General features: G+C 37.4%; 1 protein-coding gene across 10 annotated transcripts in view; it reads left to right on the forward strand.

Moving 5' to 3' along the window:
• The window catches only part of KDM6A (lysine demethylase 6A), a 288,340-nt gene extending 273,088 nt beyond the window's left edge, over positions 1–15,252 (forward strand). For 5 of the 10 annotated variants that reach the window (XM_039538040.1, XM_039538068.1, XM_039538059.1 and 2 more), the window contains 7 exons: positions 63–214; positions 1,325–1,439; positions 3,382–3,569; positions 4,625–4,766; positions 11,106–11,232; positions 12,177–12,347; positions 14,380–15,250. In XM_039538040.1, coding sequence (XP_039393974.1) covers positions 63–214; positions 1,325–1,439; positions 3,382–3,569; positions 4,625–4,766; positions 11,106–11,232; positions 12,177–12,347; positions 14,380–14,409 — 925 coding nt within the window. In that variant the 3' untranslated portion in view covers positions 14,410–15,250. Of the gene's footprint in view, positions 1–62; positions 215–1,324; positions 1,440–3,381; positions 3,570–4,624; positions 4,767–11,105; positions 11,233–12,176; positions 12,348–12,481; positions 13,133–14,379 lie in introns of all 10 variants that reach the window. The other 5 variants (XM_039538074.1, XM_039538097.1, XR_005598273.1 and 2 more) reach the window with 4 other exon arrangements.
• The last annotated feature ends 997 nt before the right edge of the window (positions 15,253–16,249 follow it).

A 16,249-nucleotide genomic window follows, 5' to 3' on the forward strand; every position in this document is an offset into this window, starting at 1 on the left:
ATAATTCCCAAAGTATCCCATGAACTTTAGGGATTCACAGTTGTTGATTTGCTGTTTTACTGCAGGTGGAAGTTGCAGCTCCATGAACTGACAAAACTTCCTGCTTTTGTACGTGTGGTGTCAGCAGGAAATCTTCTAAGCCATGTTGGTCATACAGTCCTGGGAATGAACACAGTCCAGTTGTACATGAAGGTTCCAGGGAGTAGGACACCAGGTAAGTACAGACATTTTCCATGGAAAAAATCAAGCAATAAAGTCAAAAAGGTGTTAACCTGATCACATTGCAGATCCTATATAGTTTATGATGTGTGTAAATGTAACAAAAGAGTATATTAGAGTATCAGTTTAACAAGAAATTAGAAAATGCTTCATGCTGCATATGCAAAGTGACAGTTACTTTCTCTTGTAGCATTGTCTGAAATTTCCTAACTTAAGTGTTTTTATTTTCACAACCTTAAATATTCATTATTGCTAACCTATTGCATTTAATTATGTTTTTCTAAGAAAAATTAGACATGATTGACTTACTTCGTTTGCACATCTTGCAAGCTTCTGTAAGCTTTTCCAGCAGATCTTGTAAATTCCTAGAATGGCAGTTTATAATTAAACCTTTAAGAGCTAAACCTTGTTTAATTTAAACTCTTGTCACCTGAAGGTAAAAGATATCCTTCAGTGATAGATAGTTTTGTGATTAAGACATTGAACTAGGATTTAGGAGATCTTAGTTCAGTTCCTGGCTCTGCCTTTGGCTTCATATGTGACCTTCTGCAAGTCCATTAGTGTATCTGTGCCTCAGTTTCCCATCAGTAAAATGGAGGTAATACTACTTTAGTCTGTTTTGTCTATATAGATTGAAAGCTCTTTGGGGCAGGGATTATTTCTTACTATGTACCTAAAACAGTGGGGCCCCAATCTTGCTTCAGGCCTCCAGGTGCCCTCAAAATAAATGTAATAATTGTGTTTGATTTGAAGCTTAGGTCTAGCAGAGCTCTTAAGATCTACAAGAGGGGAGCCACAAAGCATTATGCAAATAAGAGATTAGAGAAATTGATAACTTTTAGTCAACCACAAATCAATCAAAGCAAAACTGTGTTGTCACTAATACATATCCTAAGCAACAGTGTTTTAATTGTGTATTTTAAAAAAAAGGGTAGACTCTCAAATGCTGTGGTGCTAGGCATTATGTACAAATACATATATAATTAAGCTGTGATATAATTTGCCTTAATAATAATTAGTGCTTACATAGTACTTCACGTGTTCACAGTGCTGTCAAAACAAAAGTATCATCACTGTGAAAGTAAGTTTTTCTCATGAATTTCAGGTCACCAAGAAAATAACAACTTCTGTTCAGTAAACATAAATATTGGTCCAGGTGACTGTGAATGGTTTGTTGTTCCTGAAAGCTATTGGGGTGTCCTGAATGACTTCTGTGAAAAGTAAGTTTCAGATGCTGTCCTCAGATGTTTTGAGGGCTTCTGTATGTATACCTGTCAGATGCAGAAACACCTCGCGCATGCGGTCAGTGGGGAGGTGAAGGTAATATTTTATAGTTTCTGATGAATCAGAAAAGTCTGTTAAAGTATAAAGGAAAAAAACTAGATCTTATTCAGCATTTTAATCAAATAAATGGCAACGTGCAAAAAACAGCCAACTTTATGATTATCTCAGTTGCCTCAGGGTAGTTTGCCCCTGACAATCAGCACTTAACTTAGATTTATTTCAGGATTTAAAAAAAATAAATAAATAAAAGGTGGCAGGGGAGGGAGCATAGATTACACTGGGGGTTTGTAATGCATATGGAGACTTGTAAGTCCAAGGTTCAAATTCAGACCATATCAGGAGGGCTCAAAAGTTATTACTCCCAGATGGGTGTGGTGGCCCCAGATGTATTTTAAGACCTCAATCCAATTTCCACCTTACAAAACCCATCATATAATCATTGCCACCACTCTCTTGGATTTTTTGTTACGTACATGAATACTAACTAGCACTCTTACTCAAATGGTGGTCTTTCCATATCAGTGCTAAGGTACGTTAGAAGGACGACAGGGAAATATTTATTGCTCCCATACATGATTAATCTGCTCTGTTACTCAAGTGTATTTTGTGTACATGCAAGTGTTTTTGCAGGTTTTTATTTTTTAAATGGCCATAGCGTCTCACAATCAGCAATGAAAATAAATCCATGTTGTGTTGATTCTGTAGATTAGCAAACTTTTAAACTACATTTGGGTTTTCTTATGTGTTCATTATTTGATTGTATGATAGTGATACATTCTTTTCAAAGCCTGCACAAAACTGAGCCACTATGAGAATAACAGAAAAAATGTTGTAAAGAAAAAATGTCACCAACATGACAAACAGCTTGGAACTAGAGTCAGAGCATTCTGAAACTGCTAGAGGAAATCAAAAGGTGGAAGGCGAAAAGTCAAAGTAGTTCAAAGAATTTCAGATAGCCTGAATCACTGAAGATAATGCAGCGCAGTTCTGGGCCTTACCTTCTCACAAATAACGTGGCGTCAGGCTTAAGAGCAGCCTGACAGGCCCAAGGGATCAAAGAGGACAGATAAAAGGGACATGCCCAGCTCAAATCAGCCCTTGCATTTAAAATATATGAAGAAAAAGTCTAAAGACGGCCTTCATGAACAGTTTCAAGTAAGATGAGGAAGAGGATAAAAAAAAAAGCCAGTTAGTGATTGAATTATTGATGATTAATAGATCATATGTATTTATTCACTAGAAGAAATTTATATGAGCCAGAACTCTTCAGCTGATCTGACTGCAATTTATAATTAACAGTACAATTATTATATAGCGGTTAGCATATAGATTGTACTGTTAAATCGGTGGGTTGGAGAATTAATTGAGTCACCATAGCAACTAATAGCTTGGCCTTTTTACTGAGACTGATAAGAAGAGAGCTAGTGGTGGTGGTCATGTTGAAGATGTGTTCACTAGTCACTATGCCTTGTCTAATCTAGACTAGACTAATATGTTGATTGTGACTACCAATGGAGTTGTATTAGTGATAGCAATATTGGGAAATGTTAAGAAAAAATAGTGTAGCCAAAACCCTGGACAATAAATGGAGGCCATCTGCTCATTTCACACATGCAGCCAAATTGCTGCATACAGATTCAGGACATAATGACCCTACACTGGATTCAGATCAGCCACTTGGAGAAGAAAACATTGGGGTTGTTTTTTTTTTTATTTTTTACCATTTCCTGTGTCATCAATCACTAGTTGGAAGTATTTGTAATAGTGATCACTGTATGCAAGTATTTTGATTAACTTAACTTTATCTTGTTAGTAGGCATAGACCCCTAATTTATCTATTCGTAAATGTGGAAGACTGTTTTTTTCCTATTGTTTCAGAAATAATATGAATTTCTTAATGGGCTCTTGGTGGCCTAACCTGGAAGACTTGTATGAAGCCAATGTCCCAGTTTATAGGTTTATTCAGAGACCTGGGGATTTGGTGTGGATAAATGCTGGCACTGTTCATTGGGTTCAGGCTATTGGCTGGTGCAACAACATTGCTTGGAATGTTGGCCCTCTTACAGGTATGGTGAAATAATATGTATGGTGACATAAATAATTTGTTCATATTGTACCACATGCATCCCAACTCTCTTGGGCTTTTTGTATTAATTGACCATATTTTACTAGATTAAAAATTGCATAGTCTCTTGAAACTGTTTCAGCACAAACTGTATAATGTTAAAACCTGAAATGTTTTCCTCTGAAGGAAGGCTGTAAACACAAGCACCACAGTGCTTTCACGATTTGTTTAGACTAAGCCTCACCACAATCACAACTATACATTTTGGTATAAAGACAAACAGAGAAAGGAAATGATTAGATGAACTCACTCTACCTTGCACTCCAGTTCCTTCATTTCTCCTCTCCTCATCTTATTCATACATCTAGGCAAGAGGTTGCAGGGGACTATCCATCCGGTTAGTTTTTTCAAGACCAATGAGCTCTCCTATTTTTAATCATTACAGGCAATTATAAACCAGTATAAAATTCTTGAGTTTTTTAAAAAGCTCCAGGAATATTAGCTTTAAGTACAGTCTTTCAGTTTAAAACCAATAAAAACATTTGGCTAGATGTTTCAAACATACAGGTACAAGAGAATTATGTAAAGTCATTAGGGTTCAACCTGATATAAGCAGAAAAATAGAAAGATAATCTCAGATAACGGGAGGAAACACAGCAGACAAAAGAGGACCAGTAGGTACCTCAAAAAATAACGATTTTCTTAAATAGTAATGCACACAACAAACTTTATTTTGGTTTAGTGCTATAAGCAGTATCATTCCAAGATCACTTGAATTGACTGGCACGTACAAAAGCAGGAAGTTTTGTCAGTTCTTGGAGCTACAACTTCCACCTGCAGTAAAACAGCAAATCAACAGCTGTGAATCCCTAAATATAAGGGACTATTGTGTAAAAAATTTACTTTCAAAGCTGTAAAAATTGTAATGGCAACCACTGTAGCTTACAGTATGTAGTTTTCTCCAATTTTACAAAATTCAGGTTTTGAGAATGACCAAGAGATCTTCTTATATCCTTTATTGGCTTATCTGAATGTTTCTGTAACTTTTTCTTATAGCCTGTCAATATAAATTGGCAGTGGAACGGTACGAGTGGAATAAACTGCAGAGCGTCAAGTCAATAGTGCCCATGATTCATCTTTCGTGGAACATGGCACGAAATATAAAGGTCTCGGATCCAAAGCTTTTTGAAATGATCAAGTAAGTGTATTTTAAATTTTTGTATATCCATTTCGACAGTTGACTGTTCTTATTTTGACTGTTGTTAAAACAGAATGAAACAAAGTCATGTTTAATTTGAAAAGATTGTGAATTACAACTTCACTTAAAAAACAAGGACGATCTTTTTATTTACAGAATAAATATTATCTTCCTGGTGAAATCCATTTTGTTAGATTGTGTTTAGCATTACATGAAATGAATGCTGTTTTGATGTGGTGAATTAGGTATTCAATGTAACTTTTAGGCCTAGATTTCCTGAGATTTTTATCTTAACTGTGAACTCCAGAGTTTTTTAAAAAATACTTTAGGTTTCAATCTTGCAACTTGTATGCAGACAGACCTCTGTTGACTCTGATGGGGCCCTTCACGAGCACAGGGGTCTGCCTATATATAACAACAAGTTGAAAGATTGGACCTTCTGCTGTCAGTAAACTTCAGACTCAGGGTGAGCATGTTTAATTATTTTTACAGTTAAATTAAATATTTTAATAGTAAATTTACTTGTTCATTTCCAGTACTCGCATTTAGCTGATTTATATCCTATCACCAAGAGAGGCAGGGAAAACACCTTGACAAGCAAGGAGGCAGGGTTTGGAAAGCCTCTTCTTCCTTCCTCCCCCCCTTCCCCCCCCCCTTTCATTTGAAGAGTTCTGCAGCTGATTAAATTGAGTAAATGAGCTGGTAACAGTCTGGATTCAAAATTGAACATTTTCAAAAGTGTGTTTCCCAGGTTCAAGTCACCTTTAACATATCTTTCAAGCCATACAAATCCATACAAAAATAAATCATCTGGCATCACTTCCACCCTCTGAAATCCTGAGAAAGCAGATGAGCATTCCAGCATATTCTACTCCTAAGGGAATTCTGCGCCAAGAATGCCCTCATTTCGGCCCCATATAGAGAGAGAATAGAGGTTCCATCTGGTACTCTCTGAAGACTCATGTGAGTACCCTTGGGAGAGAAGAGCCATTGTCCAAAACTATCCACTGGACCTGCTCAAGGGGAAAGGGATGGGGACACCTGAGAGTAGCTATGTCCACTCCTGCTAGCTTCTGTGCTATATTGCCAACACTTTATAGTCATTGGTTTCAAATATAGCTCATTGAATATCAGCATGAACACTTGATCTTGATAAATTATCTCTTCCTAATTATGAATAAATGCAACAGATGCCAACTCTGTGCCAAATGCAGATTTGTATCCAAATTGACACAAGTCAAGGAAATCCAAGGCATCTAGATCGTCTAAAACAGTTGCTTCTTCTGGGAGTTAAGTACCAAAATAGGTAGGAAACAGGGTAGAGGAGGAGTTTTTGCTGAAATAAAAAAGTGACTTGTGCTTCTAATTTGAAAAATAAGCAAAAATGTTCTGCAGTGACGTATAGGCACTGGCATACATGGCAGTGAGCACTATTTAAAACTAAATGTGAATAAGTATACCTGTAAATGTTTGGGATGACTGTGCAAGGGAAAGAATTAAAATGTATGCATTTGAAAGAAAGTTTGAGCATCTTAAGACACCACAATAAGCATGCAATCCAGCATTGTTCTTTTAAATAAAAGCAAACAAAAAGTACTAGAAGCTTATAAAAAAGCAGTGTTCAAAGATCTGAAAGTGGGGCTGGAATTGTTTGGGGAACCAAATAATAATATCCAAAATAAGTTAGATTGCTCTGAGAAAAGATACCCCCATCTCCCAAAAAACAAACAAAAGCATCCCCAGATGATAATAGCAGAAGTGTCTAAAGGGAATAAGAAAGGCATTTACAAATGTATCGGGCCAAAAGAAAAAGGAAATATTAGAGAGAGTGGGGACACATTAATGAATGAGTAGGGAGACAATAATTCTAAAATGATTGAAATACTCAATAGCTTTATAGGAGAAATGTCATTTTGGATGAAATAAAGAAAATGGGGGTTTGTGTAACTAGAAGGCAATGAAGGGATATTGATTATAAAAGCATCAGTAAAAGGATACTTAGGAAATAATTAATATACCCTATCAGCAGATCCAGATGATACTCATCCCAGGATATTTACACCAGAGTAGACAAATTACTGAAGGATATATTTACAGAGAACAGCCTGGCATCAAGGGGATGGACAAGATGCAATCCAAGTTTTGAAAACTTCACCAAATATATAAAGGTTCAGATGCAGACCTCACTGCCCTTCCTCACAGAAGAAATCAGGCTGACATCTCCCTCACAGTGGGTTCACCCAGTGTCTGTACTAGACTGTAAGGTCTACCCTTATTTACCACAAACCTATTCCATACCCTAATAAAGTATACTACTTAGAGCAATGATTCCCAAATTTTTGAAAGCTGAGCCTGCCTTCAGGAAAGTGAAATTAGTTGTGCCTCTCATCAGCCCCACTGTCTTGCTAATTTCTACATCTTTAATCTACCTCCACCCTTTAACAAGTCCTTCAGGCATCACACACTTTGGGAAACACTGGTGTAGATCTTCATAATGATACTCTTCTTTCTTACATGCTTTGATTAGCAATGAAATACTTTAAAATGTCAATATTGTTAACTTGTCATTGGCATCACAGTTTTTAGGCTCTCTAAAAGCTCAGGCAGATATCACTGCAGCATCTGCTCTTGTTTTGAATGCTTTCTTCACAACTATAACAGCTAGAAAACTTTTTGACAGTGAAATCTGAGACTCTGAAGAACAATTGAGGGAAAGGCTTTTAGGCCTGCCCAAAGAACCCATCTAAATATTAGCATGGGAGCACAAAATATTGACAGCTTTTTTTTAATTTATTTTTAATTCAGGGCATACTTCATAAGCAGGTAGTGTATCAGATTTTTTTCCTAAATTATTAAACTAATAAATACTACTTTATTGTGCGCTTTCAGTTACAAAAACAGAATAACCAGCAGATAGAATAGACAGAAAATTAAAAGGTATCTTTCCAGTCCTCAGATGTCTGATCCCACCTGCTGCCTTCCTATCATTCCCCAAAATGATAAAAATTTAATTGGCTAATCTCAAAGGGCTGATTGCAATGGCATGTTGGAGAGAGCTGGGCTAATTAGGGATTGCACGTACCAACAGCCTTCATAGATTTAATGTATTTGATTTTCTGCAGCCAGCAAATTATGAACCCTACCCCATATGACCCAGAAGTCTGCATTATTCTTAATGGCAATTCAGTTAAAGAACTAAATAGATTAAATAAACTGATACTCTTGTAGAATAATTATATAATATGATGGCTCTTAATGAGCAAATGTATAATTGAAATTCCACTTGCATTCTCTCAAAGGTACTCAGTTTAGATTTAAATATTGGTAAATGCCATCTGATGGGCTAAATGACAGTTACTCATATTTTGGGTGACCAGACATCCTATTTTTAAAGGGACAGTCCCATATTTAAGCCCTCCTGCACGTGTCCCAACTTTTTTTTTTTTAATGGGCATGTTGTCCCATATTTTCTGTCTCTCTCCCTGCTCACCAGCCGCCTACCCACCAGCAGTGAGTGGGGGGGTCCACTGACCTATGATGGGGTTGGGTGTGCAAGGCTGGTGGTGGAGCCAAATTGCAACATGTGGGGCCCGCTGCTCCCCCTGCTGGTCCAAGCACTCAGCTTGCCAACAGCCTAGCTGGCAGGCTCCTTCCTTCCCCCACTGCCTCTGGCTGGACTGGGGCCCTGGGAAAGCCCAAGATCCTTCAGCCTGGGGCACTGGCCAGGAGGAACCGAGCCCTGCACATGCCAAAGCCTCGCACAGCGCTGGCATGGGAAAGCCTCTCCGCCCCTCAGCTAAGCTCTAGAGTGGTGTGGGGGGAAGCAATTTCAAGCCTGTTCATGCCTCAATCCTGCAGACTCCACAGAAGCCCCTGGGCAGGGGCTTAGCACCCTTTTCACCCCCCACACCCTCACGCTGGGTCCTGCCCCGAGGGAGCTGCTTCGTCCCTTAGGCTCCCTCCCCTGCTGACCCACCTCTCTGGCCGGGTTCGGTGAAGCCCCTGCAGTCAGGTTCCCTGGGCCCTGGTGCACAATTCATCCTTGGGGCTTAACCCCTTCCTACCCGTGCTGTAGACTGGAGACAGGAAGCGGCTGGGTTATGTCCATGGACAGCAGCAGCCTGGAGGTGTTAGCTGCCTTTCAACTGTGCGGGCAGGAAGGGACAAGCTGCGTCCAGCCACTGGGGAGCGAGGGGTAGAAGAGACAAGCTCTGCAAAGATATGGGCCAGGTCATCACTCCCTCTCCCTCCTCTCCTGAGGCTGGAAGCAGCTCCCTTCCGTTCACCAGTGCCAAAAGGCAGCCGCTGGCCACATTCCGATGTGAACCATGGCAGAAATCGGGTGAGGGAGCATGTGACCATGTGTGAACATCCTCCCCACCCCCAATGTGTTGCCTCAGGAAGACGCAGTGCCAGATACCAGGAGATATGTCTGTTTTTAAAATGTTTCATTAAAAAAATGTTATGGTTTTTATGTAAATTAATTCCTTGATCTCCTGCAGCAAAACTTTTCCAGGTGGTTAGCTCTTGTCTTCTCTGACTTGATCATTCCTGCCTTTGTTTGACATAATCCCAGACCTTTTCTTTTCCATTGGATAAAGTTATTTAAATCACTTGATACTAAAAAAAAATTTGGTTTAAACTTTGTAACACTAATTTGAATGTTTGTGCTATTAACAATTTTAGATTAAAATTTATAATGAAGTAAATTATGCTTTTTTAAAGTGCCACTACATTTACGGTCTCTTATTTGAATTTTACTAAGTTTCTATAGTCAAAAACCAAAATATTGAAAATTAAGGACATGATCCTGCAAATACTTAAGATAGGTACACATAACATTAGCTTTACTTACATGAATAACTCCTTTCATTGACTTCAATGGGGGATTACTTGTGCTTGAAATTAAGCATGTGTATAAGTGTGTCATACATTAGGGGCTAAAATTGTATTTGTATTAAGCATTTCTTATAGTGGCGTAAAATCGGTCACTTCAAAACAAAATTATCTCAGTGTTAGCAGTGAAAAGTTATTTAGACTTTAAATACGTTATCAAAGTTATTGAAAACTTTTAAATTCACAGGCCAAAAAATGTTTAGTTTTTTTTATAGCCTGCATTTTAGCTTTTTTCAACTTTTGAAAATTCAGCATGTCAGAAGGTGGTGTCAGTTGCTAATGTAGAATGGGCTTATTTGCAATTTTGACTTGAGTTTGTGTTGCTCTTTGAAGTACACTGCTAACAAGTCCCTGGATTTGGGTGTTGGGGGGCGGGGCACGAACATAGATGAACATTTTAAGCATGAAACATCAAAGTCTCAGTGTATAATCTAAAATTTTGCTAACATAAAGAAACAAGTATAAAACATACGTTTTCATTTTAAGACTATAAAATGAAAAGTAAGTAAGGAGCTAGCACTGTGTTTGAACAACATTTTGGGGTGTGTGACGGGGAAATAAAACTTTTTTCCACTTAGTTTTCCATCTAGCATTTTTTCTTCCCGTTTGTTTTCCAGTGTCTGTAATGTATGTAACTACCCTTTGGAGAGAAAAATCAGAGTACTGCTCAAATGCAAGGATATTTGAGAACTGAAAATTATTGTAAATGACATAGAAATTTGAAATTTAAAAAAGTCAGGTGACCTATTTTGGCCCACTTATGAGAACACACTTGTAGTTCACATAATATTGGAAAGCAAAATGATGTATTGCTTGACAAAATGAGCTAAAATTCAAATCTGGTTTTTGTCATTTACATAAAAATACTGCAGACAGTTGTAAATAGTCACTTGGGAGCACACTGTATTTTTTTTCCTTAATGCAGTAAGCATACCAATGTCAACATTTTCTTCCATTTTTAGATAATTTTTTTTCTAGAGAAATCAACAGAAAATATTTTCTAAAACTAGTCTGGGTATTTTTATCCTCCTAATCTATAATAATTTCTACCAGAACTCAAGTTTCCTCACTTTAGGCCACTGGAAGACAGTTGTGTTGAGGAAGTGATTTCCTTTTAGGATGTTAGTGTAAAATGATGCTTTGGGTCGTCAACATAATGCTTTGAGTTTCATATATGAAATGTAAGCTGTTTGTTTTAACCCAGTAAGTCAACCAAACTTCTTGTTGATAATGTTAGATTAAAACAGTTGTATAACTACAGTACACTAAAAAGCACAGTATTTCACTGTTTAAGGAAGTTTCATTTGCTCAAATTAAAATGAAATATACTGGGTGTTGTGGTGGGGGTTAAGGTTGAATAAATCAACAGATAAAGTTTAGTTTTTTAACTAAATACAGGGGAAATGTTTGTGTATAATTATTTACTTTGGATTTCTGTGATAGGTATTGCCTGTTGAGAACTCTCAAGCAGTGTCAGACATTGAGGGAAGCTCTGATTGCTGCAGGAAAAGAGATTGTCTGGCATGGGCGAACAAAGGAAGAGCCGGCTCATTACTGTAGCATTTGTGAGGTCAGTAGAAGTAAAGAACTTCACAATTTTAAATTGATCTATTTTTGGGATGTCTTCCATTATTATTACTGCTGTTATTAATTTTGTATTTCTTTATTTGCATTACAGTAGCACCCATAATCTGTTAGGTGCTGTAAATAGATATATGTAAGAAGACACAGTGCTATCTCCTAAGCCATTACAATATAATCTTTTAGATATGGGCTGTATTTTGCTAAACTCTCTTTTGCAGTGGACATATTGTTAGTCATGCAATGTTTTTTGATTATCTGGGATTCTAAAAAAAGGTTCATTCCATCTGTACTGAATTTGATCCACTGAGCTTGATTTTTAGAATGTTGTTGTATTTCACTGGTCAGAAATAGCCCCAAAGAGAACTTTGGAGTGCACTCTTCACAGAACATGCCTGTCTTGCTAGGTGTTTTGATTCTCCCTAGTATTTAACACTGTATTATGTTTTTAAAGAACAGGATAGCAATTTTGCTAAAGACCAAATGAAAAGCATCATTTTAGCACCTCTGAAAATCAGGCACTTATCCCAAGCTGAGAAGCCAAAAAAAGAGGTGCACTGAAAATTAGTAGGCTCTTGAAAATATTGGCCTTAATTTCTCTGTTTACCCATCTGCAAAATGGGTATAATGCTTACAGTATATACCTTACAGGTGTAACCCTCATCTTATGAAACTTGCTTGGTAATATTCGTCTGCACTTTCTTTAGTGCCTTGATTCAAACATCTTAAGCTAGTAGTAGTAGTAGACATGAGTTGGAAGAGTGCCTACCTCTGTGACTGAACCCTGGAAGTGCGAATTTTTCTTGAGCTACTTTGTCTGTTTTCTATGTTCACGTGCACACAGTCAGAATATAAATACCAAACCAGCCACGCCTTATTTTTTGTAGCTTTCCAAAACCAGATGTCAACACTGATTTGTTTCCTGTCACACAGGTGGAAGTCTTTAATCTGCTTTTTGTCACCAGTGAGAGCAATTCTCGAAAGACCTATGTTGTACATTGCCAAGACTGTGCACGAAAGATAAGCGGGAACCTGGAAAATTTTGTGGTGCTAGAACAGTACAAAATGGAGGACATGATGCAAGCCTATGACCAATTTACATTAGTAAGTTATATTCAGTGGGTGCAAAACTATCTTTGTAAAGCTGTTGTATGTTGTCTTGGTACCTATTTGTATATGAATACCTTGGATTTTCTGGTTCAAATGGAGTTATAGAATTGTATTTTCATTTTTTTCAGAAAAAATATTGAAGCAGCAGAAATGCATGGAAAAGTACAATAATTTAGTATAGAGTATATAAATGAGTTTGCAGAGAAAAACGGGTGTCAAAATTCACAAAGATGAGGTTTAAAATTCTAATATAGAGGTTACCTGAAGAACACGTCTGGATCAGATGGAGACAGGGCCACCCATAACTGGGGGGGGGGAGGAGGGGGAGACGGCAAAAGGGCCAGTTTGCCCTGGGACCCCCCTTTGAGAGAGCCTCCAAAATCACCATAGGGCAGCTGTGCCAAATTTGAGTGACAAGCATTGGGACCTGGCATATGGGTTCTCAGCGCCATTCAGGTTTGGCTCAGCCACCCCTTCATCATCATGGAGGAGCAGCTGGGCCAAATTTGAGTGAAAGGCATTGTGACATGGCACACAGGGTCACAGTGCCACTCAAATATGGTGCCCGCTAATGATTAGTGTTGGAGACGACTCACCCATCCCAGCTGGGCCCGTATCCAGCCACCACTGGTATCATCGCACTGGGCCTAAGGCAACCTGCCAGGCTGAGAGTCTGGAGGTAGGAGTGAATTGAGGGGTCTGGGATACTGCTCCCACTGGCAGCTGGACTAGAGGTCTGGAAGAGGTGGAACCAGAAGTGGCTCACTGGCTGCATGCAGGTTAGAGTCCCACCGTTATCTCCACAGGGAAGGCAGTGACCCCACAGGCCTGGGCCCTTTCTTAAACCCACCCCGCCCACTGTATTAAACTCTTCCACCTCCATGGTAAGTTTTTTGGAATGGTGGAGTCCTCAGTTTAAAAGTTTGCCCGGGGCCCCCAGAAACCATTGTGTGCCCTTGGATTGTGAGGGGAGGATTAAAAGTACTGAAGCTGAGAGACTAGCACCACGTTTAAGAGAAACTTGGACATTATTTCTAGTAGGAAATCAAAAAACCTGGCTTTCTCTCTGCTTGGCAAGAGAATTCTCTCAAACAATTCTGTTTGGGGCCTCCTTTGCATCTGAGTTATAAAGCAAAAACCCTGCTATCTATTACCTTTTCCCATTTGTAGGTTTGTTCTGTATGTTGTAGCCTGCTGGTCTGAACTGTGCTAACGCATGATTGTTCATTCATTCCATATGGTTTTCAGTGTTGCAGGCAAGGTCAGATGTCTTGTCCATAATCAGAGTGAGAGTGGTGCTAAATTGATTCACAATGAACCTTGCATTCACAGGAAAGTTGACAGTGGCTGGATAGAGTGTTCCGAGATGTTGTATTGTAATTGAATATGGCAGTCCAGATATGACTGCCTTTTGATTAATTTCCAGCTGCAATTCACAGTGTTGGTTTGGAGAAGTGTTTGTTCTCTTTACTAGACTTCTGAGACCTGTAAGCTTTTAGCTAAGGTATCACAATTTAAATATCCAGGGCATTCTCAGTGCAGGACCCTCTATTCTGGAATTTACTCCCTCCATTGGTGTAACAGAGCTCAAAGTTATTGGCTTTTAGTTCACATGCAAAAGACTCAAAATCATTGTTTATGAAGCACTCAGATACTGAAGTGATTGTTACAGAAAAGTCTATAAATATTTGTTCTCCCAGACTTCTTCTAAGGTGAGCCTGAATATTGTATAGGGAAGAGTTCTGTTGTCTAATTTTTAGCATGTTCATCTAGATAATTGTTGTGATGGATGATTTAAAATAATTGTATATGTGGCTAGAGCGTGTTAATGTAAAATATTAATAAAATGTTAATTGTACTTGAATATTCAAAAAAAATCACAAATGTGGTCTTAGAAAAAATCCTGACATATAAAACCAATAATGTTAATTTGTCCCTTAAACTTTATACATATTGTTTACATGGATCTTTACTGAATAGTTGCATTTGCCCATTGTAGAAAAAGTAATTTGTTTTTTCTTTCCAGGCTCCTCCATTGCCATCCTCCTCATCTTGACATTTTTCCATGGACATTAAATGAAAACTTTTCTGATATTCAGGAAGTGACCCAGTTCTGCACCACTGATTTTTTTTGTAGCTATCCTGTAAGGCTGCTGGCTTGAAAGCTGTGTCTATGCAACCTTCCAAGTGCGGAGTGTCAACCAACTGGACAGGAGAGAGCACTGCCTCCTATTCCAGAACTCAAAATAAATAAAGCTCATCCAGCTGTACTTCACAAAAATAATAATAATTCCATGTTTTGTATATATCTGACAAAACTGGCAACATTATACAGACTACTGACTTGAAGACCACCTCTTTTGTATTTCTCTGTTTCTGGGCTGATGAATTATTTTCATCCATTTTTCCCCTTCAGAATTTCCCTTGGAAAAAGTACTAGCTTAGCTGGTCATTTCTTTGTAAGGTAGTTAGAAATTTTAAGTCTTTCTTTGGGCAACTTTTTTTTTTTAATGTGAAAAGTTAGGTGATATAAATTTTTTACTGCTTTTATGTTTTTCTGTCTTGTTTTGAAACCATGACGGTTACACTTTTGGTTCCTAAAATAAAATTTAAAAAAATTAACAGCCAAGTCACAAAGATAAATGGGTTGCACATAGACTAAGGAATAAACTTCAGATTTGTGATTTTTGTTTCTAATCTTGATGTAAATTTACACTATTTATAAATACATATTTATTGCTTGAAAATATTTGTGAATGGAATGCTGTTATTTTTTCCAGATTACCTGCCATTGAAATTTTAAGGAGTGCTGTAATTTCAAACACTACTCCTATTACATTTTCTATATGTAAATAAAACTGCTTAGCATTGTACAGAAACTTTTATTAAAATTGTTTAATGTTTAAAGTTTTTCTATTGTTTGAGTTTTAAAAAAGATTTATGTACAGTGCCTAGGTTTTGTTCATTTTTGGACTCTGATTATATATATTTTATATATACTCGTGTATGTATAATATATATAGAATCTGAATATAAATATATGTATAAAAATTTAGAGCCTAAATTTCTCTCGTTTTAAGTTTTACAAATATGGTAGATTTGAGATGTCTACTGTAAAATATTGCTTACAAAAGTATGATTATTTTTAAAGAAATATATGGTATGTATCCTGAAGACATAAAAACCCCTTCAGACTGGTTTATTGTTAAATTGCACTTTTTGCAATAACAGACTAATAAATAGTTGCCGCCAAAATGTAGTATTAGAAAACAAGTAGTAGCTAACCTTAAAGGTCACAGAGAAGTAATGGGTTTGATAGGAAGGTTAGAATACTTTTAGCGGTTACATGACAATGTTAACCATGGGCTTTGGGAGATATGGTATATAGAATTCAACCAAATTGAAATTTGTATATTCCAATAGTTTCTGTTAACAAACTAAAATAAGACTTTGTCGTCTTGGTGTCAGTTTTGACCCAAAAAGGACATTGTTTTGTAGTATTCTTTTGTATTTTCACATATTTTGTAATAGAAAATCACTAGTAAATTTTTGAAGCACTAGGTTTATTTAGGGTAACTTTATAATATGACTGTAACACTATTTGCAGTTTGAATTGACAATGGCATTTATTTTATTAAGTTGCTCATAATCTTTCTCAGCAGTTCCTTAATGCATTAAAACTAAATTTCAACATTTATAGTTTTCTTAGTGGATTAGAGTTGACTGATGCATAGAATTCTGCATCAAATGAACAGAATTTCTCACTGTTTTTAGTGCGTAGCCCAGCTGATTGCATTGTTACCTTTTCCTGTACTCAGTGTGAGATGTTACAGACACAAGGCATGCAGATATATTACTTAGCTAATAATTTGGTAAATATTGAACAATAACTAAGA

The sequence above is a fragment of the Mauremys reevesii genome, linkage group 1 (assembly GCF_016161935.1).
Source record: "Mauremys reevesii isolate NIE-2019 linkage group 1, ASM1616193v1, whole genome shotgun sequence".
In the NCBI taxonomy this organism is placed as follows: Eukaryota; Metazoa; Chordata; order Testudines; family Geoemydidae; genus Mauremys; species Mauremys reevesii.